General features: G+C 34.1%; 1 protein-coding gene across 3 annotated transcripts in view; it reads left to right on the forward strand.

The window, feature by feature from the left end:
* Nucleotides 1–20187, forward strand: part of PAK2 (p21 (RAC1) activated kinase 2) — a 167654-nt gene extending 147467 nt beyond the window's left edge. For all 3 annotated transcript variants that reach the window (XM_037837701.1, XM_037837699.1, XM_037837697.1), the window contains exons 7-15: nucleotides 222–354; nucleotides 1979–2042; nucleotides 3900–3948; nucleotides 4435–4547; nucleotides 6659–6776; nucleotides 8984–9083; nucleotides 11573–11769; nucleotides 17029–17166; nucleotides 17547–20187. In XM_037837701.1, the coding sequence (XP_037693629.1) occupies nucleotides 222–354; nucleotides 1979–2042; nucleotides 3900–3948; nucleotides 4435–4547; nucleotides 6659–6776; nucleotides 8984–9083; nucleotides 11573–11769; nucleotides 17029–17166; nucleotides 17547–17633 (999 nt within the window). In that variant the 3' untranslated portion in view covers nucleotides 17634–20187. The remainder of the gene's footprint in view (nucleotides 1–221; nucleotides 355–1978; nucleotides 2043–3899; nucleotides 3949–4434; nucleotides 4548–6658; nucleotides 6777–8983; nucleotides 9084–11572; nucleotides 11770–17028; nucleotides 17167–17546) is intronic.
* Nucleotides 20188–24287: the final 4100 nt, after the last annotated feature.

Genomic DNA, 24287 nt, shown 5'->3' on the forward strand with positions numbered 1-24287 from the left:
GTTTTTAATATAATATATGAATGTGACACACCAAAAAAAGTGTTTCACATTTATTTTTCTTAGTTACATGTCTTTTATAGTCTGCAAATATTATTCTCATTCTTTAGAACAGTGGAAGAGACAACTTTGTTTTGATTAAAAATCAAAGAACTGAAGAGTATGCGAATAAGAATATCTTAAAATATTTTTCCTGATCTCAATCTCACAAACTGTGTCTGCAGATTTACACAAGATCTGTAATTGACCCTATTCCTGTGCCAGTTGGAGATTCTAATGTTGATAGTGGTGCCAAGTCTTCAGACAAACAGAAGAAGAAGACCAAGATGACAGATGAAGAGATTATGGAGAAATTAAGTATGTTAACTACATTTTGTATTATTTGTAAAGTTTTAAGAACTCTTAAAACATTTATCCCAAATGGGTTTTAAGTTGTACCTTATATCTTGGCTCAAAGCATAAGTAATAAATTGTTTCCTTATAGGAAAAAATAGCTTCAATCAAAACCTAGTGAAGCCAAAGTAATGCTCTTCTTTGTTAGTTTACTAGTCCTTTCAAAGGTATTATGTGTTGACCAGTGAGCAGGGTCTCTGCAATAGTCAGTATCTTTGAAAGCAATATTTTTTCTCCTCAAGGCCAAAGGTAAGGGTCAGTAGTTGAAAACGTTGTAAAAAGAGGTTTGTATTTATGTGTGCCTATAGCTACTCGGTATGAATTTACGTAATGTTCCTTGATAACTAAGCAAGGTGGCCTTCCAAGGGAAAATATTTTTTCTCTTCTCCCTTTTCATCTGTCAACTCTCTGGTCTGGAGTGAGCATTTGGAAATAAGGTACACAGTGCCAGGGAGAGTGTAGCAGTACTATCTGATTGCAAGTCTACTACAACTATAATTTGAAGATAAGAGCACTGACCTAGAGGGATGAAGGAGAGATACTTTATAGATGAATTGTTTTAAACATCAATATGTTCCACATTTATTCGATTTTGATTTCTCAGTGCTTTAAAATATAAGCCTGCTTTTATTCTGGAATTCTGTAGACATATATAAAATACCCCTTTTTCGGGGTATTACCTTCTTTCTTTTAAAATACATTAGAACAATAGAGGTAACCATTCATTTGTGACCTTCAACTACCATGTGCCCTGTCCTTTTAGTATCTTTTTACCCTTAGCGTCTTATTATAGCTGCTGTTCACTCCTTCTTGACTTGAGCCTAAATGACTAACTTGAAGTTGTGTATCTATGTAAAATTGGATTGTTTTTGTGAGTTTCTTTGATATGTCCCTGACTTCTTTTACCTTGGGCAAGTGAAAATTTGGTGTGGTCTTTTCATGTTTTGATTTACTGTGTAATAAGAATATAAATTATGATTTTTATAGCCAACATGCTAATTTAAAAACCTGTCCCTTAGCCATGACTCTGTACACTTTCCTAAAACAGATGTATGATAAGTTTGTATTAGAGTGATCTTTAAACTAAAAAGTAGTTTCCTAAAGAAATTGATAGATAGGATATACTGGAAGAGTTAGAAAAGCCATTTAAGTTTATTATTCATTTGGATATTATTCATATATTATTTATGATAGTAACTTACCATTAAGCTATTACATGTTGGAGAATGAAAAATTGGGTGACCAATTTGAATTTACTGGTTTTAAAACTGAAAGTCCCATATCCTGGGAAACACTTCAGTCCTGGGCAAACTTGGATGGACGTTGCTCTAAAAAGTGATCATTTTTGAGAAAGTAACAGAAAAATTTAAGACTTTAAGAGGTCTAGCCTAATGAAAATAACATATCTTCTTGCTTTTGATACTCTTTTAGTTTTATTACTTAAATTTTTTTAGTGTTCTGTGTTTGAAAACCACTATTCTGTAATGAGTGGTGTTTATTAAAAGGAATAATGATGCCAAAATTTATTTACTGTTTCAGAATGCTTGATTGAGCTTCCAATTTTTTGTTGTTGTTTTGTTTAAAATAGGAACTATTGTCAGCATAGGTGACCCTAAGAAAAAATATACAAGATATGAAAAAATTGGTCAAGGGTAAGTATTTATGACTGTGTTACCATGATGTTCAGTACTTCCTGGGTGTACCACATCGTATCTCCTTTGCCTACTGACCTTGAGCACTTACGGTATTCTAGGAATGGAACCTTTGGGGATTTGTGTAAACAAACAAACAGATAAATAAATAAAATTGCAGTTATTTCTAGATGCTGTTAAATAATGTACTAGCTAGCAATGATTTTACATCATTTTTTTTAACTTTTTATTTTTGAAATACTTTCAAACTTAAAACAGTTGGAAAAGTAACACAAAACCTATACAAAGAACTCCAGTATACGCCAACCCATATACCCATATCCACCAACTTTTAATAGTTTATCTACCTTTCCTTCCTGCCCTCCTTTCATCCCTCCATCCGTCTGTCCATTTTCTAAACATTTTTGTAGGTTGTATATATCGTGTTCCTTGAGCACTTACTACATTTCCTAAAAACAAGGATATTCACTTATGTAACTACTTTAACTACAGTTGTCAAGTTCAAGAAAATTAATGGTAATATAAAGTTTACAGTCATTTTCCAATTTTTTCATATGACCCAATAATGTCCTTTTGGGGATTTTCTCCTCCATTATTAGATCCAGTCCAAGATCATGTACTGCATTTAACTGACATTGTCTCTTTCATTTCTCTGTATGTGTATATATGTACATATATACAACATAAAATTTCCCATCTTGGCCAATCCCAAGCTTGCAATTCAGTGGAATTAATCCCATTCACAGTGTTGTGCTACCCTCACCACCTTCTGTTACTAGAACTTTCCCATCACCCCAGAAAGAAACCCTACACCCATTTTGCATTATCTTCCCATTTCCCCTTTCCAACTTTGTTTCTTCTTAAATGTCTTTTACTCCTGGTATTAAGGGATTAACCCCAAGGATACAAAATTTGCCAATCAAATATATTTTAAAAAACACTAAGAAAATGTACTGCAAGATTATAGGCAAAAAAAAATGTACTCTCTTCTGGTTTTTGTAGTGTTTCTAGACTATACTAACTCAAACTTTTTTCTCTTGCTTGGGAGCAAATGAATATCTAGAATTTTTTAATATCCTTAATCTCTGGAAAGTGTTCTTTCGTAAATTTGGAAAGAAATTTTAAGCCTTTTTTGAAAACATATGAATTTCTTTTTAAAAAGTAAATTCAATTGCAATCTCTACTTGAAAAGAAAAAAATTGAAAATCACAGTGTTCATGAGTGTGATACTGGGTAAATTGTAGTATATTTATACAACAGTTAAAATGAATGAAAGAATAGTGTTTATCCATATGGATGACCATCACAATTACAATGTTGAATAAAAATAGCAAATTGCAGAAAAATACATATAAGTGGAACCATGTATATGACGTTAAAAATTATGCTAAACATACTCTATAGGGATACACACCCATGTCCTGTGTACTTGAATATAGAGAAATGCGTGGAACTGAGTCACGTCAAACACAGTATCAATACCAAATGCAGGTTTGGGAGGAGGGATAATACCATCAGAAACGGTACACTAGGTATCGTTAGATGTATTTGTAATGTTTTAGTTCTTAAGCAGGGAAATAGATAGATACATTGATGTATGTTATAGTTTTCTTTATACCTTCCGTTAGGTCTAAAATTTTGTCAGAGTTTTCTAACGTAAGTTTTTGCACAAGGATTGCTTCTCTTCTTAATTTTCCCCTTTGCTTTTGTTTTTGCTTTTATTCCTTTTAAAGATGTTAAATCTTAAATGTTCTTTAATCCTTTTTTTTAATTGTTATAAGTATAAAGTTTTTGAATGTGATAAGTGATAGAGATTTAGAAAATTTTAAATCCGGTTGTGTCTTCTTCCCCCACTAGGGCTTCTGGTACGGTTTTTACTGCTACTGATGTTGCATTGGGACAGGAGGTACTTACTTTTTTTGCATTCTGGGTGTTACTTTTAGGTTTCAATGTAGGAGGAAACTAGATAAACCTGAGAATAATCAATGGAAATGTCTTTTCAAGTTCAATATGTTGTTAACCTTGCCCTGTGTAATTTTATAGCACTTTACTCATTAAGAGGAACAAAGAAGGAATTATAAATTTAGTTTCATAAATAAGCAAATACTTAAAAATCATTTTTCCTGGCTTGGAATGAAAAGAGAATTAATTCCTGGTCCTGGGCTGACCTGGGATTGAATAGTTAACTTCAAGATAAATCTAAAAATATTTAGGCTTTATATATTGTATAAGGCATTATGGAAATAAAAGTACCATCAATGAGTAAGTAATAATATCATTGTAAAATACAATATATGTACCATCAATAAAATTATTAACTGGATGGTGTGTGTAATTTTCTAAGACAAGAAATCTCTTCTGATTTTTTAAAAAAATTATGTTCCCATTATAGGTTGCTATCAAACAGATAAATTTGCAGAAACAGCCAAAGAAAGAATTGATCATTAATGAAATTTTAGTGATGAAAGAATTAAAGAATCCCAACATAGTTAACTTCTTGGACAGGTAAATATGAATAATTCCAAAACGTTAGTATTAGAATTTGGGAATGTGGGGGTGGGGGCAGGGGATAGAGGCGGTGTTGGCTGGCCATTTTAGTTGGACTAGAACAAAATACAATGCCAAGAAATAAGCTTGAAGGAGGAAGAGAAGAGGTAAAATAGCACACTGCACAGCAGAAGGTCTTTTTTCTACATGGATATCATTTGGCAAGTGAGAGAAATAAAGGACATTGCTGATGGTGCGATGTTCAGTGCAAGTGATCAGAAGCAGAAACATTATGGAATGACTGACTTATTCATGTCTTACCTAACAGAGGTGAGACTGGCCACACAGATTTTAAACTTTTGGGTCAATATTTATTTCACATGCTGTCCTTCATGGGCAAGTAGTGTATATATATATATCAAAACCTCATCCAAGTTAGGAATTGGTGTTAAATAGCAGAGTAAAAAGCAGTGTAGAAAATTAGGTATGTTATTATAACTATGTTTTGTTTTGTTTTTTGTTTGTTTGTTTTTTCTTGAGCCTATATATATGTGCATAAAAGAATAATAGAAAATGAAAATGATAGTAGTGGTCATATTAGAGTTAGAGGATTATGGGTGATTTTCTTTTTTCCATATTTAAATTTGTTTATAATGAGGAAATGATAATATAATTTTAGACTTTAGCCCTAGATATGAGAACTGTGTTCATATAAATAAATTGTCCAGGTACCTGAAGGCTTAAATCAAAATTTACATTTCCCTGCTTGTTAAAATAGTATTTCAATACTATTTTATTATTTATTATAATACTATAGTGTTTCAGTGGCAGAAATTCCAAAAGGAGCCGAGAAGTCCCTCTGGGGGGCACTCTTACACACAATATAGACAACCCTTTTCAGGTTCTAATGAATTGGAATAGCTAGCAGTAAATACCTGAAACTATCAAACTACAACCCAGGACCCTTGAATCTTGAAGACGGTTGTGTAAAAATGTAGCCTATGATGGGTGACAATGTGATTGGGAAAGCCATATGGACCACACTCCCCTTTGTCCAGTGTATAGATGGATGAGTAGAAAAATGGGGACCAAAAAAAAAAGATACCCAGTGTTTTTTTTTTTTTCACTTTGTTCTTTTTCACTTTAATTTTTATTCTTATTGTTTTTATGTGTGTGGTAATGAAAATGTTCAAAAATTAATTTTGATGATGAACGCACAAGTATATAGTGGTACTGTGAATGTATGCTTTGTATGACTGCATGGTATGTGAATGTATCTCAATAAAAATGAATTTAAAAAATAGTATTTCAAGTTAGTAACGTGGTTACTATAAGCTATAGGCTTTGGAATCAGTCATACTTGGCTTCAGGTTTTGCCTTTGTTGGTTATTAGCTGTGTGACCTTAGATGAGTTAATTAATTTCTCCAAGTCTCAGTCTCTTTATTTGTAAAACAGAACTAATAATTCCTACCTTACAGGGTTATTTTCATTGGAATAATGTATGTAAACACTCAAATTATAATTGTGGGCATAGTTTAACTTTAAAATGATTCAGGATAATCATAATGAGCATCAGTTATTTTTCTGTGCTGTTAAATAATAGCAGCTTTCCAGCTTTCTTCCTAGCTCTTAGGCTTCCAGCTCCAGTTTGCTATTAGGGTGCCTAACATTTGAAATCTTCCAACTTCTTCTGATTAGCTATTTCTAATCTTCAGCTGTTTGAGTGATCAGATACCAGGATTGTTAGAATGCTCTGTATAAACAGTCTGAATTTTGGGTATTTGACCAAGTATTCCCATCAACAGCGACCTTAGTGCTTTCTGGCAGTCATTTGATTGGTCCTGAGTTCTGTTTTGTTGAGGGCAAGTGGGGTCTCACTATAGCATGTGATCTCTATTTTTAAAATAACCTGTCTTTTAATTTTATTGATTTTACAAACTTTAGGGATTAGGGCTGTGGGAAAAGAGGAAAGAAACATTTCCAAAGGAAGGATGGCTTCATCTGAATTAGATAGCTCTTACTGAAGATAGTCAGCAGAATTAAAGTTGGCAGCAAATTGTTCAACGTAGAAGGTCATATGTTTAGAAAAAGCAATAATGTGTGTGTGTGTTGTATGTTCTGTTTTTAGTTACCTGATGGGAGATGAATTGTTTGTGGTAATGGAGTACCTTGCTGGTGGGTCACTTACTGATGTTGTAACAGAAACCTGTATGGATGAAGCACAGATTGCTGCTGTATGCAGAGAGGTGGGTTTGCTTCATTTTTGATAAGTTACAGTGATCTGTGGTTAAAAGGAGGTGAAAAAAAGTAAAGTTTTTCTGCAAAGATAATTTTTATTGTGTGAGGTCATTTTTCTACACGTTCTTTGCAAGTTACTTCTATAACATTTTATTTTACCTGGAAGTTCTCAACCCTTTCCTTCATGTGTAAGATAATTTGGAAATAAAGCATGAGCCTTGGAGAACCTGGTTTCACAGGTAAATTTCATAGGATGATTATAATAATTTATCCAAACCAGGAAACTTTTGAGAGTAATAAAGATGACATTAAAAATACACCATTCAAAGATGTAAAGTAGGACAATCCCAGGCAAAGCAGGAAACATGTTTATCTTAAGTATCAATAAATCTGCTTCTGGCTTTATTTCCCTCACAGAAGCGAAGAAGCTGGTTGTTTCTCTATATTCATTAATGAATTTCTAGACAAAACAGTTTGTTTAGGCCGGTAGAATTCTACCAAATTGCTCTAAGCCAAAACCAAGCCTGCCTTATATGTTTTTCTGCAGATGAGACTTGTTTGCTTATTGTCATTGAAACTTTCTTCCAATATCCTAGGAGTCATTGTCATAAAGGGCAAAATTATAAAAGTTCATAGGATTATATTGTGTTTTCTATGATGTGACTTTCAGCCATTTTACAGTGGTACATATGATGTTTTCCCTTTTCATCTTTTATCGAGGTGTTGAAAAATACTTTCTTTGAAAAAATTTAATTTTAAGTTAATTGTGCTTTACCTAAGGGATAGCCCCTTTGGTTATTTCAGGATGTTAGGAATTAGGAACTCTTATTTAATGGTTGTAAATAAGATATCGCTTAACAAAGAACATTTGGTCACTTAAAAGCTGAAAAAAAACTTAAGAATTTATCTGTTCATAGTTAATTTGGTTTTCTAATAATTGTTCCATAATTGATATCAAAATTAATCATTTTAGTAATTTCTCTGCCATTCATTTGGGTTTTCTTCCATAAGACAAAATAGAAAATCTGTGACAAACTTGTTTCTGTTTATTTGTACAAGTATTTTGAGGGGGATTTGTTCTTTTCAGAAATCTGCTTAAATGTCTGGTAAATGTAGTGTGATCATGCAGTGTTATCTTTTTTTTTTTTTTTTTAATGAATTGCAGAATACCTTGAATGAGATTTTCTTTGTTATAAGTGATGGACAGACTTTTTTGTTCTTTTCTGATGGAGTAAGAAATAAAAATACAACTCTCTTTTTCCAAGTTTACAATTTATACTCTTAGTTTATGTTTGAAAACATGAGTTCAAACACATTTTTAAAAACCTCATCTCTTTCTTGTATTTGGGGGGGGGGGGCGCAGTTTTTCCTCATGTTTTCACCCAGTGCTTTCTGAAGCATGGCATTAGAGAAAAGTTATTCTTTGGTAATGATGTCCTGGTTGTGGATAAAACTATGTAAAATCTTATAATGGAAAAAGAAATGGAGAAAATGTCTTTCATCACATTGATGAACAGCTGAATGGAACCACACTGTCCAGGATTTTAAACATTGATTAGACTTCTGAATATCTCATATTTAAATGGGAATGATCACAAGTTTATTCTGTACTGTTGAAATGATTTCTAAAGAGTGGACACATTAACAAAATACTATATATACCTTTAGGACTTTAAACCTGAAAAAAACCTAGGAATTATATAGACCTACCCATCATTCTATAATTGAGAACATTGAAGACAGAGTGGTATTTTTAGGGTCTTAACCAATCAGGCCAGAAATGTGACAAGTTCATAGTCTTCTTTGGGTTTAAATTTCATATACTACATTAGATAATATTGGAGGAGTTGAAGAATTTGGAAAAGTGGAATGTTCATAGTATGACTAAGTCATCCGTTTTGTGCATCAGTGAGCCACCAAATGCCATCATACCACCTCACTCTTCAATCTTTTAATTTAATTGACAATGATGTACTTTAATTTCAAAGGTTATGGTATTTAATAGTGTCTTTGGATAGGCTCAGAAGGTTAGTGGTGTGGGGGAAAGAAGTATCTAATTAATTAAGGCATCTATTTTGAAAACTTTGCACATGAGAGGATGTTTTTTTCTTTTGCTGGATACTAGAAGCAGTGCTCAGGCGATAACTACTACATAGGAACTTCTCTGAGATTTTCCAGGGATTGTTTCATTAATAGGTGTTTTTCTTCTGTTTAGTGTTTACAGGCATTGGAGTTTTTACATGCTAATCAAGTGATCCACAGAGACATCAAGAGTGACAATGTGCTTTTGGGGATGGAAGGATCAGTTAAACTTAGTGAGTAACAAATGAACAAATAACATGATTATCTTACAATCTCCTGCCCTTTGTTTAATTAAAAAAAAAAACAGAACGCTTTGTTGAGAGAGAGTATAGTGGTAAAGAACATGAACTCTAGAGCTGAACAGCCTGGGTTTAAATACCAGTTCTGCCAGTACTTGCTGAGTCATTTTGAACAAATTACCTCATCTCTCTTTGTCTGTTTCCTCATTTGTAAGATAAGGAAAATAATAGTTTCTATCTCAGAGAATTCTTCTGAGGATTGAAAATGTAAAGCTCTAAGGATCAGTGCATGGGACTGTCCTGGTGATGCTGTCTTCTAGACATGAACTTGAATTTGCCTCTCCCATTTGTTAAGAGTGAATTTTTTTCATCATGCTTTTCAGCATTCCTTAGAATGCTAGAATGTAGAGCATGGGACGGGTTCTGTGACCCTGACCCTCAGAAATGACAAGGAAAAAAGTCCCATGTAATCCGTTTTCTCTAATAATCTTTCCCAGACAGAGTAGAGTCATGAGAATGTCCCCAGCTTCCCTTTCTTCTGCTGCCTATAATCCCTTTCAGTTCTGATCATGCCCTCTGGAGCATTCAAGAAGAACCCCTTTTGAGGTTTCTCCAACTACACAAAATTCAAGACATTTCTTGGCTCAAAGGACCAAAACCATTTTTTTTCCCTTCTCCAGAGGGTTTGGCTCCCTTTTCAACTGCAGATCTCTTTTTTAAGCTACACCCTCCGTAAAAAAGGAGGCCTAGATTCTACTATTTGGTCAAAATATAAGATTACTATTCTTAAACTTATCTTGATGGGCAAGTTGGAAATGGACATTCTTATACGTTTTTGCTGGAAATAAATGTAAACTGAATTAGTATTTTTGGATAATAGTTCGACCTGTTACTACCACATACTAGATGAATGACCTTGGGCAAGTTATTTAAAAATGTATTTATCTAAGTTTCCCTATTTGTAAAATGGGAATACTAACAAATATACCTATCTCATAGGGTGAGCATGGGGATTTGGTATGTTAATTCTTTAAAGGGACCTGGAAGAGTACCTGGCTTGTTATAAGCACTCATTTTAGCTATTAATATTATTATTTGACCCACTGATTATTCTTTTAGGACTCTCTGAACATATGCAAAACAATAAGTTCAAGGATGTTCTCTAAAATATTGTTCATAATATGAAAAACTGTAAATGTCAAGAAATAAGGGGATTTAAATAAATTATGGTATTTTTATGTTCTGTAATATTTTATAATTAGTAGAATGAGGAAAACTCTCCAAAAAGAAATTATGGTTTAAAAAGAGAGCTTACAAAATATTCTGTTTGGGTATAATAAACCAAACAATGTATGAGTATTATTTGTACATATGTAAGTGCATAACAGAATAGCTAAAGCTTTACAAATCTAAATATTAGCAGTGGTTACTGTTTTAGTTTCCTACACTGCTCAAAGCAGTTAAGCATGAAATGGGTTGGCTTAAACAGTAGGAATTTATTAGCTTACAGTTTGAGTCAAGAAACATGTCCAAATCAAGTCATCATCAAAATGATGCTTTCCAGAATACTGGCTGCCGGCGATTCTTGGCTCCTCTGCCACATGGCAAGGGACATGGTGGTGTCTGCTGGTCTTTCCCTTCCCCTTTGGGTTTTGGTGATTTCAGTTCTTTGTTTTCATGGCTTTTTCTCTCTTTGAAGTTTATTCTCTTATAAGGGACTCCAGTAATAAGATTAAGACCTGTCCTGAGTGAGGTGGGTCACACCTTAACTGAAATAGCCTCATCTAAAGGTCCTACTTAGAGTGAGCTTACACTCACAAAAATGGATTAGATTTAAGAACATGTTTTTCTGGGGTACATACAGCTTCAAATCACCATAGTTACATATAGAATAGGATGGATTTAACAGTGGGAAAGAGTAAAAAATTCTAGATTCTAACCCTGACCTTCCCACTAAATCAACACTGATTACTAAACAAGGTGTCTTATTACCTCAGTTATAAAATGAGGGAGTTGGAGTAAATTAGTGTTGCTAAAGACTTTATAGATACAGTTAAATTTGCTCTTTTTTAAGGCAGTCTGCCAACTGGAATGTTTAGTGATTGTGGCTTCTGTTTGTTTAAGAGTATTTTCTGCTTCCTGACTTTGCCTAATTCATTTCATTCAGTTAGTGTCCACCTTTGGTGACTTTTTCTTTGAGATCTCTTTTAACTTTAATAAATTTTTTAGGATAGAATTAATTATTTAGAATAAAAGACCTGATAATTTGCATTCTGCTTGTGGTAAGTAGAAGTAAACAAGTGAGAATATGTAGCATCATTAAAATATTTTGAAACCATTCTGGTTTATTTTATTAATAAAATCTTAAAAAAACGAGGCTATGAATAGTAAAAATGTAATTAAATTGTATCATTTAAAGTGGATTCTTTTAATAAAACCATCCATGAGAACCATTAACTCAGATGATTTCTTTTGTTTTATAGCTGACTTTGGTTTCTGTGCCCAGATCACCCCTGAACAGAGCAAGCGAAGTACCATGGTTGGAACACCTTATTGGATGGCACCAGAGGTGGTTACCAGGAAAGCTTATGGTCCTAAAGTGGACATATGGTCTTTGGGTATCATGGCAATTGAGATGGTAGAAGGAGAGCCTCCCTACCTCAATGAAAATCCCTTGAGGGTAAGACCAATTGAGTACCAACCTTATTTTAAGAAAAATACTTCTCTTTAAAACATTTATTTAGAAGCATCTGATTCTGGGCACTGGCCAAGGATTAAGGCTACAAATCCTCTGCCCTCACTCTGCATCTAAGAATCATTTGCTTCTGGGTTATTGAATTGAGTATGTTGGGTAAAGGCTTTGTAGATTTTTAGTAAGCTGTATGGTTTCTCATTTTGCATAAAAGTAAGAGTTTAAAGACTTTCAGAGTTAACTCCAAGATACTGAAAAGAGGAAAGCAAGACCATGTCTTTGAGAAAGCTATGTAGATGACAGTGTTAAAGCCCATATTCAATCAAAAGAGTGACGGTTCTGAGAGACAGGTGAATTCAGTAGACTTTGAACAATTAAATATTCTGGCCGCTGAAGTGGAGAGTTTGGGGTGTTTCTTTTTAAATCTTTTTTTTTTCCTCCTTTATCTTCTTTGAAATAGCCACATATGGCTCAACATCATTAGCTATTAAGGCAATACAAATCAAAACCACACTAAGATACTACTTCACACCCACTAGAATGACTTTAATAATTAAAAAAGGAAGAGTACACATAGACAAGGATGTGGAGAAATTGGAACCCTGATATATTGCGGTGGGAATGTAAAACGGTACAGCCAATTTGGAAAACTGTGGCAGTTCCACAAAAGTTAAATATAAAATTTTGCCATATGACCCAGCAATTCCATTTCTAGGTGTACACCCACGAAAATTGAAAGCATAAGTCCGTCCAAAAACTTGAACACGAATCTCATAGCAGCATTATTCATAACCGTCAAAAAGTAGAAGCAACCCAAATGTCCATTACCTGATGAATGGATAAACAATGTGGTTTATCCAAAACAATCGAATATTATTTGGCCATAAATGGGAATGAAGTACTGATACATGCTACCATATAGGTGAACCTTGAAATCATTATGCTAAATGAAAAAAAACCAGACACCAAAGGTTATATATTGTATGATTTATATAAAATGGCCAGAATGGGCAAATCTGTAGAGGCCAAAAGTAGATTGATGGTTCTTAGGGACTGAAGGGATAAAGGAATGGGAGGTGATTGCCTGGAATTAGTAGTGTTAGTTGCACAGCTTTGTGAATGTACTTGAAAAACTACTGAATTGTGCACTTATGGGGGTGTTTTATGGTATATGGATTGTATCTCCACCAAAGCTGTTTTTGAAAAAAAAAAAAGACTTAAATTTACCATGTATGACTACAGACTAATTGCAAAAAATTAGGAAAAATTTTTTTCAGGATTTAATGTACATATATAAACTGGGGTACAGAAGCCAAGGTTCACAGTTAATAACCTAATGGTTTGTAGGGGGTTCCCTATCTGTATAATTTTGAACTTTGATAATGCTTTTTATCCTGAATACTTTTCATTCCATTGCCAAAAGGCTCCAGTCCAGGTGAGCAGTTAAAGTACTTTTATAGAGGTGAATAATTTTTAAACACTTTAGGAACAATTGTTAAACCCTCTAATTTCATTTAACAAATAATTGATTCGAGTACCTGTTACATGCCTGGCACTGTTCAAGATGCTGTCTAGATGAACCAACAAAAAAATCCTGCCCTAATATAACTTACATTCTGATGGGAGGAGAGTGAGAATAAACAAATAAGAATAATATTTAATATATTAAATGATGGACTTAAGTGCTGAATCTGGCAGGGAAGGGTATCAGGCTCTTTGGTTCCAAAAGGTTGTTTGGGGAAGTCCTTATTGAGGTGATATTTGGAACACAGGAAGTAAAGGAGTGATTCTTACCTAGGGGGAAGAGCCTTCCAGATTCTAAAGCAGGGTCCAGCATAACTAGTGAGCTATAGCAGGAGATAAGATGAGCAAATAGCAGGAGATACATGCTGAGTGATGAGGCCCAACCCTGTAGTGCCTTGTTAGACCTCTGCAAGGATTCTGGCTTTTAGTCTAGGTAAAATGGGAAATCATTGCAGAGTTTTGAGTAGAGGAGTGAAATGGGCTTACGTACATTGTAACAGATTCACTTTGACTACTTTGTTGAGAATAGATTCTCAAGGAAGTCAGGAAGATGAGTTAAGAGGATGTTGCAGTAATCTAGACAAAAACTTACAGTGGCTAAGATCAGGATGGTATCAGTGGAGATGGAAAAAAGTGGTTGAATTCTGGGTGTATTTTGCAAGTAGAGCCAGCATGAGAGAGGGAGGGAATTGAGGATGCCTAAGGGGTCAGCCTAAGCAACTGTAGTGATGGTATTGAAGTTCACTTTCACTGAAATGGGGAAAAATGTGGGGGGAAGGGGAGGCAGGTGGAATATCAGGAGATAAACTTAAGTAACATGTTTGAGACATGTTAAGTTTGAGATGCCTGTTAGACATCCAAGTGTTATATGTTGACTAGGCATTTGGGTATACAAGTCTGGGATCTATTCTAGAGATATAAAATTGGGATTCATTAGCTATAGACGTTATCTAAAGCTATGAAATTAGATGAGGTCCCAGGTCAATGAGTTTGGGCAGGCAATAGAAGAAGTTCAGACTGTACCCTTGATGAGGCAGACCAACAAAGGAGATTGAGAAGGAATGGCCAGAAGACAGGTAAGATCAAATACATGTTTGCCCAGGAAGCTACATGCAAAAAGTGAGGGAGAGATCAACTTGTCAGAAACTGCAGTTATGTCAAATAAGATAAGGATTGAAACTTGATTGTTGGAGTTAGCCATGTGGATGTAATTAATGAAAACTTGATAGGTGGGGACTTGGAATAATTTAAAATGTTCAAAACTTGACTGTGGTGATGAATGCAAAACTCTGATGATATTGTGAACAACTGATTGTACACTAGATGACTGTACGGTATGTGAATATGTCTCAAGAAACTTGAATTAAAAAAAAATTGGGCCTACTCCTTGCTTGTACATATGCAGCTAACTATGGAGGGGAAAAAATGAACATACAGCCATGCTGACTGGCAGCACTTAAATTTCATGGCCAGTAACCTCATATGTGTTTGTGCCCTTAAATGTTTCCAGCAGATGTCCCTATTCCATTCACTCTCCTGCTCTCCTTTTCCTTTTCCAGGATCCCATCCAGGATACCACATTACATTTACTTAGGTCTCCTTAGGCACTTCTTGGTTGTAATAATTTCTCACTTTCTTGTTTTTGATGACCTCGACAGTTTTGAACACTAGTGGTCAAGTATATTGTAGGATGGAATTTGAGGGTGTCGGGGATTGATTTTGGTAATGAATGTACAACTACATAATGGTACTGTGAACAATCAAATGTACGATTGGTTTTGTATGACTGCGTGGTATGTGAATATATCTTAATAAAATGAATAATAAAAAAAGAAGAAAAAAAAAGTAATTCAGGAGAAAATCTGGGTGACCTTGTGTTTGGCATTGAATTTTTCAGTACATGCCAAAAGCACGGTCTATGAAAGAAAACATTGCTAAGTTGGACTTCACTAAAATTTAAAACTCTGTTTTGCGAAAGACACTTAACAGAATGAAAAGACAAGTCAGAGTGGGAGAAAATATTTACAAAACACATCTGAAAAAGAACTTGTATCCAAAATCTGTAAAGAACTCTTAATACTCAGCATGAGAAAAAATCCAGTTTAAAAATAGGGAAAAGATCCAACAGATACCTCACCAAGGAAGATATACAAATGGCAAATAAGCATATGAAAAGAGGCTCAGCATCAGTGCCTTTAGAGAATTGCAAATTAAAACAACCAGATGCCATTACACACCAATGAGAATGGTTAAGTCCACAACACTGACAGTACCAAATGCTGGTGAAGATGTGTGGAGCAACAGAAACTTTCATTTATTGCTGGAAGGAATACAGAATGGTACAGCCGCTTTGGAAGACAGTTTGGCGGTTTCTTACAAAACTAAAAACATTGGCTTACCATATGACCCAACAGTCATGCTCCTAGGTATTTACGCCAGTAAGTTGAAAACATATACACAGAAAAACCAGCATGCAAATATTTATAGCAGCTTCATTTATAATTATTAGAAACTGGAAGCAACCAGGATGTTCTTCAGTAGGTGAATGGATAAACTGTGGTACATCTGTACAATGGGATATTAATTAACAATAAGAAGAAATGAGCTATCAAGCTATGGAAAGACATGGGGGTACCTTAAGTGCATATTGACAAGTGAAATAAGCCAGTCTGAAAAGGCTACATACTGTATGATTACAACTATAGCACATTCTGCAAAAAAAACTATAGAGATGGTAGAAAGATATGTGTTTGCCAGGGATTCAGGAATGAATAGGTAGAGTACAGGAGATTTTTAGCCAGTGAAACAAATGGATGCACAACATTATGCAATTGTAAAAACCCATAGTACTGTACAATATAAAGAATGAACCTTAATGTAAACTACGGACTCTAGTTAATAATGTATCAGTGTTGGTCTGTCAGTTGTAACCCATGTGCCACACTAATTAAAAATGTTAATTAGAAGGGATAAAAATGTTAATTAGAAGGGAAGCTGTGTGCTGGGGATGGGTATAGATGGGAACTCTGTACTATCGGCTGTTTTCTGTAAACTTAAAACTGTTCTAAAAACTAAAATCTATTAAGTAAAAAAAAAAATCACTTATAGGAATTTAAAGGAAATGTTCAGAGAAGTATATAAAGAATAGAAGAATATTTGTTGGGGCTGGGGGTATGTGTGTGTATGGGATTAAATTATAAAATATCCATATAATGCATGATTCATTTCAGCCATTAAGTTTTGTAGATCTAATCAATTGTTAGTAATGATGAGGCTGTCATATAGCTAGTTTTTTGTTTTGTTTTGTTTTTAAAAAAGTTTCAACAAATCCCATTGTTTTGAAATGTATGTGTGTGGCTTGTAAAAAGCTTGAGAAAGGTAAACAGAATACTTTATGTTGGTGGAATCTGGACCGTTTTTCTTTATACCTTTATATATTACAGTTGTGAGGGTTTTTTTAAAATCAAATTTTAAAATGTACTGTATTGCATTTATAATCCAACAAAAAAATGAAGCTAGTTCTATTTTGAAAAAGAACTTAGGGACATGTAATATCTAAACATAAAGGAAAAAATATCAAATGCAAATCTGTAGAGACAATAATAGCTTCCCTTTAGTATATATGGTGATTATCTTTAAAGAAGTAAGAGATCCATAACCATGAAGCATTCTATCTCTTTGTTGAGCTACCTTAAGTATGCCACAGTTTTCTTCTATTTTTAGGCCTTGTACCTGATAGCCACTAATGGAACCCCAGAACTCCAGAATCCAGAGAAACTATCCCCAATATTTCGGGATTTCTTAAATCGCTGTTTGGAGATGGATGTGGAAAAAAGGGGTTCAGCCAAAGAATTGTTACAGGTGAATTTGAAAATGATGCCATTTGGGGGAAAAGTTGACCTTTTTGAGTAACCAACAGAAAGTTTACATAGAGTTATAGTTCACTTTTCATTGATCAGCAGCAGTATGGCAGCTGATTTATCTGCTAGGAGTAAAATACTGCTAATACTGTAATAGTGACCTGTTCACAGGTGAGTCTATGGGTCTTTTAATGGTAGATTTATGAATATGAGAAAAATTTAAAAAACTAAACTTTAAACTTTATAAAAGGGATTTATTGAAATATGTGTTATTTATTAAATTAATTATTATCCATATTGTTGGACTTAATTGAAAGAAAATATTGAGAATTTCAAAACTGATGTATTTACACATTTATCTCTCTCTGCTCTCTCTGGCAGCATCCTTTCTTGAAACTGGCCAAACCATTATCTAGCTTGACACCGCTGATCATGGCAGCTAAAGAAGCAATGAAGAGTAACCGTTAACATCATTGTGATGGCCTCATATTCTTTTTTCCATTTTCTAAAAGAAGTCTTTTAATATATGAAAATTTTACTCTCTTCGAGGGTTTGAAAGAAGTGGTATGCATAACATGGAGGAAAACCACAAACTACTCCTTGAAGAAAACAGAGAAAATTGCAAAAAAGAATTATGACTTTCAAATGAACCCCTTCTTTAGGGTCCAAAAGTAATTGTGGACTGAATCACTAGCCTTACTTAAGTCTTTGTCTTTCTGCAGACAGCCCATCGGGGCCATTTATCATGCTTGAGATTTGCATTTTGTTTTATTTTGCTGACTTTGTTGTAATAGATCCCATTCATTATCTCCTTTGGGGTATTTTCAATACTTGAATGGCAGATTTGAGTTTTTCATAGTATTTGTTTCATCTGCTAGTTCTTTTCCTTCTTCTTCATAGCTTTTTCCTTGACTTGTTCATTTGGAGTTGCCTTGAGAAAATTTTCTTATGCCTAAATTCAAGGCAAGTGTGATAGAAATTATGTAGCCCCTTATATTGGCAAAGGGGCTCAATGTGGTTAACTTTGTATAGAAGTTAGGACCAGCTATTGTTACATGTAATATTTCAGTTCAGTATTTGAACTGAAGGAAGGGGAGAAACGTATATGATTTTTACCTTTTTTAACAAATGTGAAAGAGTCAGTTTTAGAAATTTCATGGTAGTGAGTTGTTTGGCATTTGTTACATGTATAGAGAGAAGACTAATCTATATTTATAACTAAATCATTGAAACAGAAAAAGAGTCCCATTGACTATTTGTCCTTATGATTTTTGTCTTCCTTTCTGCCTGCTCCCTCCTCAGATTAGGTTTCAAGAACCAAAGTGATTTGTTCTTGTTCCAACTTGGGCCTTATGAGTTTGCTTGGTGCCGCTACTTTAGGTTACCCACCTGTTTTTCTTCATTTTGCAAATAAGTTTCTGTATATGTTGTAAATTTAGGTCCAGGTTGGGTTTTTGTTTTAATTAACCCTCTTCCTCACCCAGTGTCAAATAATACAATAATTATTGAAGGTTTGGAATTTAAAAGTTAACTTTTCTTTCCCCCTCTCACCCTCACCCTCCTTCACATATCCCTTCTCCCCGCCGACCCCCACCCCCCATTTATAGGAGAAAAATATTTGGGTGTAGCAGAGACAGAAAGAGAGGCTTGAATTTTGGTGCACTCAAAAATAATTAGATGAGATTATATTTGTAAAAGGAGAGAAATGTCAGTTACATAGAGGAGTAGTTTGTGATCAGTAAACCATAGAGATTTGCCATAAATTACATTGTTCCCAACCCATTACCAACATCTTTCTGGCTACAAGAACATAAGTGACAAAGTACTTATCTTAATGAATTCATGGATCATTTAGATTTTTTTCAAAGGAATAGATTATATTCATTTAAGAAACTGTAGAAAGGAAGATACGAAAAGTGAAATGTGCTTGATAATAGTAATACTTCTTTTATTTTAAAGGTTTTAAAAAAAAAAGGTCTGTGACCCTATAGCATTAATTATTAGAGTGCCCTCTCCTGTCCTTTCCTCTCTGCTCCACTCCTCTTGTTTGTTTGTTTGTTTGTTTTATTTTGGGAGGAGATGTTGTCCCTTCTGACATGTCAGGAGCCATATATAGAGAGAAAAATCTGTGATTTGGTCCTGGCAATTTGCTCCCACTATCCCCTCCCAATTAACTTCACATGTACCTGCCATCCTGCAATAGTACATATCCTGAATAAAGATAATTTTGATGTTTGGGAGTACAGTGGGGGAACTAGCAGGGCTTTTATTTACTATTTTTCCCATAGTATCTGTATCAGAATATAGGTAAAGATAGAAATGGCTGTTTTTATTGATAATGCAGGGAAGTTTTCATAAAAATGAGTAAAATAATTAATGAAACTTGTAATTAGAGCACTTAGTCTCTGTTTTCAGTTTGATTCTTGAGTTCATTGTTCTCTGGATTATATTAGCCTTCTACAGCTATTACTAAATTACTTTGCAGAAGAAACAAGCTGTTTTATTTCTGGTGGAAAGCTACAATGCCTCTTGAGTTCCAGATTTGAATATTCTTTTTAAACAGTTGTTTGGATGGATTATAATAAAGAAAATACTACCAATGAAGTAGAAAACCCACTAGATGATAAGACTGTGAACATCATGACCACTTGAGAATGCACTTCCGTACATAAAGACCATATTCGTTGAATAAAGTGCCAATGCCCCATTTTTATTCCTGTGACTCAACCAAGAGTGTTTCAGTTTGTAGAAGCAGTTTGGCTTTGTATTTACAACTTTTTTGATGGCTACCTGCACGTCCATTGCTGGCAACGGACTTGGACTTTACAACCTGACTCCTAGGTTAAGGGAGGTACACTGTGGTTTCTTTTTTACCTACTTGGATATACTAACCCATAGTAGAAATATCCTTTGGTTAATTCTGAAATGTGTCATTTTTAAACAAAATAATCCTAAAACAATACTGAATTGTGATTTATTAGTTTTAAATTAAAATGTTCTGATCTTGTTGAAAGAACAATTACATCAGAATCAAGGTTCATGTTTTTTTAATAATTGCCTTTTGCCTTCACCCTTTTTGTCATCACTTTAGAATGAAAATTCTCATTTAAATCTTAGTTACCTTAGTGGTCCTTTGTGTTATTAGGACAGTATTACTAGTATACTTATTTATTATATTTCACATTCTTTGGTAGTCTTAAATTTACCTGTTCCTCATGTTCTTTTTCCCATCTTTAGGGACAGTTAAAGCTGGGAAACCGTGAAAATACTGAATATGTTCTCCTACCTGGAATGGGAAACAAGTAGAGTGATTGAGATAGCATAATAAACAAAGGCCAACATAACTCTTTATCTTCCTGTGTTGAGTGCCTGGCACATAGTAGGAATTCTCTTCCCTTCAACATATAAATATTAAGCTGCTTAAAATTCATCTAGTAATCACCAGTCATAAATGAACCTGTGCCTTTAACAAACAATTTAAAACTACCTATGAGTATTCTTTGTAGGGCTCATTTAAATACATGTTTGTTTGTATACACTGTATCCTAGCCAGAAGAATTTTAGGTCAGATCAGGCAATAGCTAAAAAAAATGGGTGCTTAAAGAATTTGCATTGCTTTTTAATTCTAAAATTAAAAATATATATATTGAGATATGTCCAGATTGAAATGTCCAAAAATCATTTTATATTGTAGCTAAAATCATCTAGATTAATATCTAAACTCATTTTGGATTTTTATAAGTGGAAATCATAGTAATATAATAAGCAATGTCTTCCATGTCTCCAGTGCTCCCAAAATAAATATTTAAACAGTTTAAGTCAGTTTTTTCCACAGTGTGCATGTATGTATGTGTGTGTATGTGTGCATTAAGAAAAAATATCTTTATGTATGCACATATAGATTTTTTTTTTCTTACTCAACACATTTATTGAACACTGGCAAACACTCTGTGGTAGATGTTGTGGGAGTTACAAAGAAGAATCTAGCACTGGCCTGGCCTTGAAAGAACTGAAGTCTCTCTCATTCACCATTCTAAACTGTTACCAAGATGAGAGGCAGAAGGAAATGTAAGATAATTCTGTTACCCAAAATTTTATTCTATATTAAGAAAAGCAAGGAATTATAGTTGGAATTGAATGTCTTTGTTAAGAATCTGTTGCCTTTTTTTTTTTTTCCCCTTATTTTGGTAGATTAGAAATGGAATTAAGTGAAAGTAGCTTGACTTGTCTCTTTTGTCTTGAAATTTTATATTGCCTTTTTTAATTTAATCTCGTTCAGTTATTTCATTGTTACATTGACATTAACTGCTGTATTTGATGACTTTGTTCAGTAACTTTGTTCTTTCAGGGCTAGAAATAAACTTTTTTTTTTAATGTTCATTTTCCCCCTTCCTATACTTTTAGTTCTTTCTTTGGATCAAAAAAGTTTAAAAGAATAAGTGTTTAAAATTCTAAGAGGTTTTCAAAGAGCTTTTTAGTATTTTTAAGGATAAATATTTTCAAAATGTGGTAGCACAATTTTTAAACACAATACAAAGCTCCAAAGCTTTTATGGGTATTAACAGAGGCCTCCCCCCTCTTCTTAATCAAGGCAGAGTAAATTTCTTACAAATGCTCCTGCTGTTGGACCCAGAGAAACACTTCTGATCTTGAATACCTTTAGTAACTTGGCCTGAAATTCAAATGCTTACCTAACCGAAATAGTAATGATCTAACCAATTAAGAGAGGTGACAATTTTTTATTAACTTTGTAGTCAGTGTTTATCTTATTACTGTGGTAGTGTTGTTCATTTGAATCAAGTAATTTATTATCACATCTCATTTCTTGTACAACCCTGTTTTTCCTGTTAATTTTCTTGTCATTTTGGGATTTTTTGTTTGTTTCTATGTTCTTATCATTAAGTTTTCCCAAGCTTGCTACAAAATTACAAAAGCCCTCTGAAGACTGTTTTCTAAACAATCAAATGTATCAGACAATGGCAGTTCCTTTTTTATTTCCTGGAATGTTGAACTGTCCTCTCCAGGCCTTCTGGATCTCTGGCATCCTGGGACTTGACTTCACTTCTCTCCTGTGTTAGATCCTGACACCTCTTTCCTGACATCTCCTTCTTGGTTTATCCCCCCATTTTGAAGACACGTATCCTCCATTGGCTTCCTGAGAAAGGATACGTGAGAAGTAAAATTTTAGACCTTGCATTTCTGCAAATGTCATACATTCAATTTTTTATACTGCTTTTTAAAAATTTTTGTTAGAGAAGTTGTGGGTTTACATTTATAAATGTCCTATTTTTTTTTAACAGTAGGCACCAGCATTTATTGAGAGATTCTTTGTGTTCTAGGCACTGTGGGAAGCAATTTACATGGCTTACCTCATTTCAAACTCCTAATACACAAGCCTGCCAAATGTCCTATTATTGTTATTATTTTTAGTTAGAGAAGTTGTAAGGTTTCTAGAAAAATCATTTTTAAAAATACAGCATTCCTGTATACCCCCTGTTGACATCTTGCATTAATGTAGTACCTTTGTTAAAATTGATGAAAGAAGATTAAAATAATATGATTAACTATAGTGCATAGTTTGCATCAGGTGTATTTTCCCCCATATACCCTATTACTAACACCTTGTATTAGTGTCATACATTTGTTATAATTCATGAAAGAACATTCTTATGCTTGTATTATTAAGCCCGTCCAACATCCACAACAGGGTTCACTGTGTTATACAGTATCACTCACCTTTAATTTTGATAGTATAGAATTTTAGGTTGTAAATAATTTTTCTTGAGAACCTTGATGTCACTGCCTCTTTGTCTGATAGCCTGCCATTTCTGATAACAGATCTTTATATATGATCCATTTTTCCCTGTTTAGAATTTTTGTTCTGAAAATTTACCATGAAGTGCCTTGGTCTATGTGAATATATTTTTGTTAACTTTGGGCATGTGGTGGATCCTTTCAGTTACAGACTCATTTCCTTCTGTTCTGAGAAGTTGACTTGTATTATTTCTTTAATTATTGCCTGTTTTTTTCGTTGTTGTCGTTGTTACCTCTTTATGGAATTCCAGCACTGATCTTCCATTTTTCTTATATTTCTCTCCTGCTTTCTATCTCTTTGTCTTTGTTTCTCACTTTCTGGGAGAATTTCATTGATTTTATCTTCTGACCCTTTTTTGAACTTATTTTGACAATCATATTTTTAATTTCCCATAGCTAGTTCCTGTTTTCTTTTTTTTTTTTTTTATAGCCTTCTGTTTTTAATTTCATAAATTCACTCTTTCCTGAAGTATTATAAGAGTTTTTTCAAGTTTTTAAAAAATATTCTCTGGACTGTGTTTTTTTCTGAGTTTCATTTTTATTTATATTTAAGTCTTTCACATAAAGACTTTGACAAATGTTTAGTGAATACCCACAGATTTTAATATTTCTCTAACAACACTAGCATAACATGGTGTCAGGCACTGTGCTAAACAAATACTAACTCATTTACACATTGATTTTTCCCCAGTTCTCAGCGGGGCTCTTGGTTCTGTCCAGCAGTCATTCATTTTGCTCCTAGATCTTTTTTCCTCTCCTCTTTTCTCCAAAGCCATATCATGAATCCTAACCCCTGTATCCCACCATCTCAGTACTTTCTTCAATCCTACTACCACACTTCTCTGGGTTTCTGTCATTGCCTTCTCCCTTTCAGTTTCAGTGGAAGATGGTCCTTTTCCTCTTCAGGGGCTAACCCCACCAAGGACCTGTTGTCCATATTCCATCACCTCCCAGGTTCTCAGACTATTCAGGCTTTCCTGTGCCTGCAACTCTTCCTCTAATCTGTCTAACCCCTCAGCAAAACAAAAGCATGTTCACATGTCTTCCATTTAAAATAAACTTCCCTTGACTTTTCTCAGCTAAACTTCTGGAAAGAGGAAATTATATGTACTGATTTCTCTGTCATTATCATATTGCGTCTGCCTTCACTGTGCTGCTGAAGCTACCCCTGCCAGCCTCACCAATGACTTCCTGGTTAATAAATTCACTAGACCTCTTTAGTCCTGAGAAAATATTTAAGTAAACCTTGGATGATTCCATGTTATGAATTAGGTGGTTTCCTACAGGGGGGAAGGGGGGCGGTGCACG

This window comes from Choloepus didactylus, chromosome 1, assembly GCF_015220235.1.
Source record: "Choloepus didactylus isolate mChoDid1 chromosome 1, mChoDid1.pri, whole genome shotgun sequence".
Classification (NCBI taxonomy): Eukaryota; Metazoa; Chordata; class Mammalia; order Pilosa; family Megalonychidae; genus Choloepus; species Choloepus didactylus.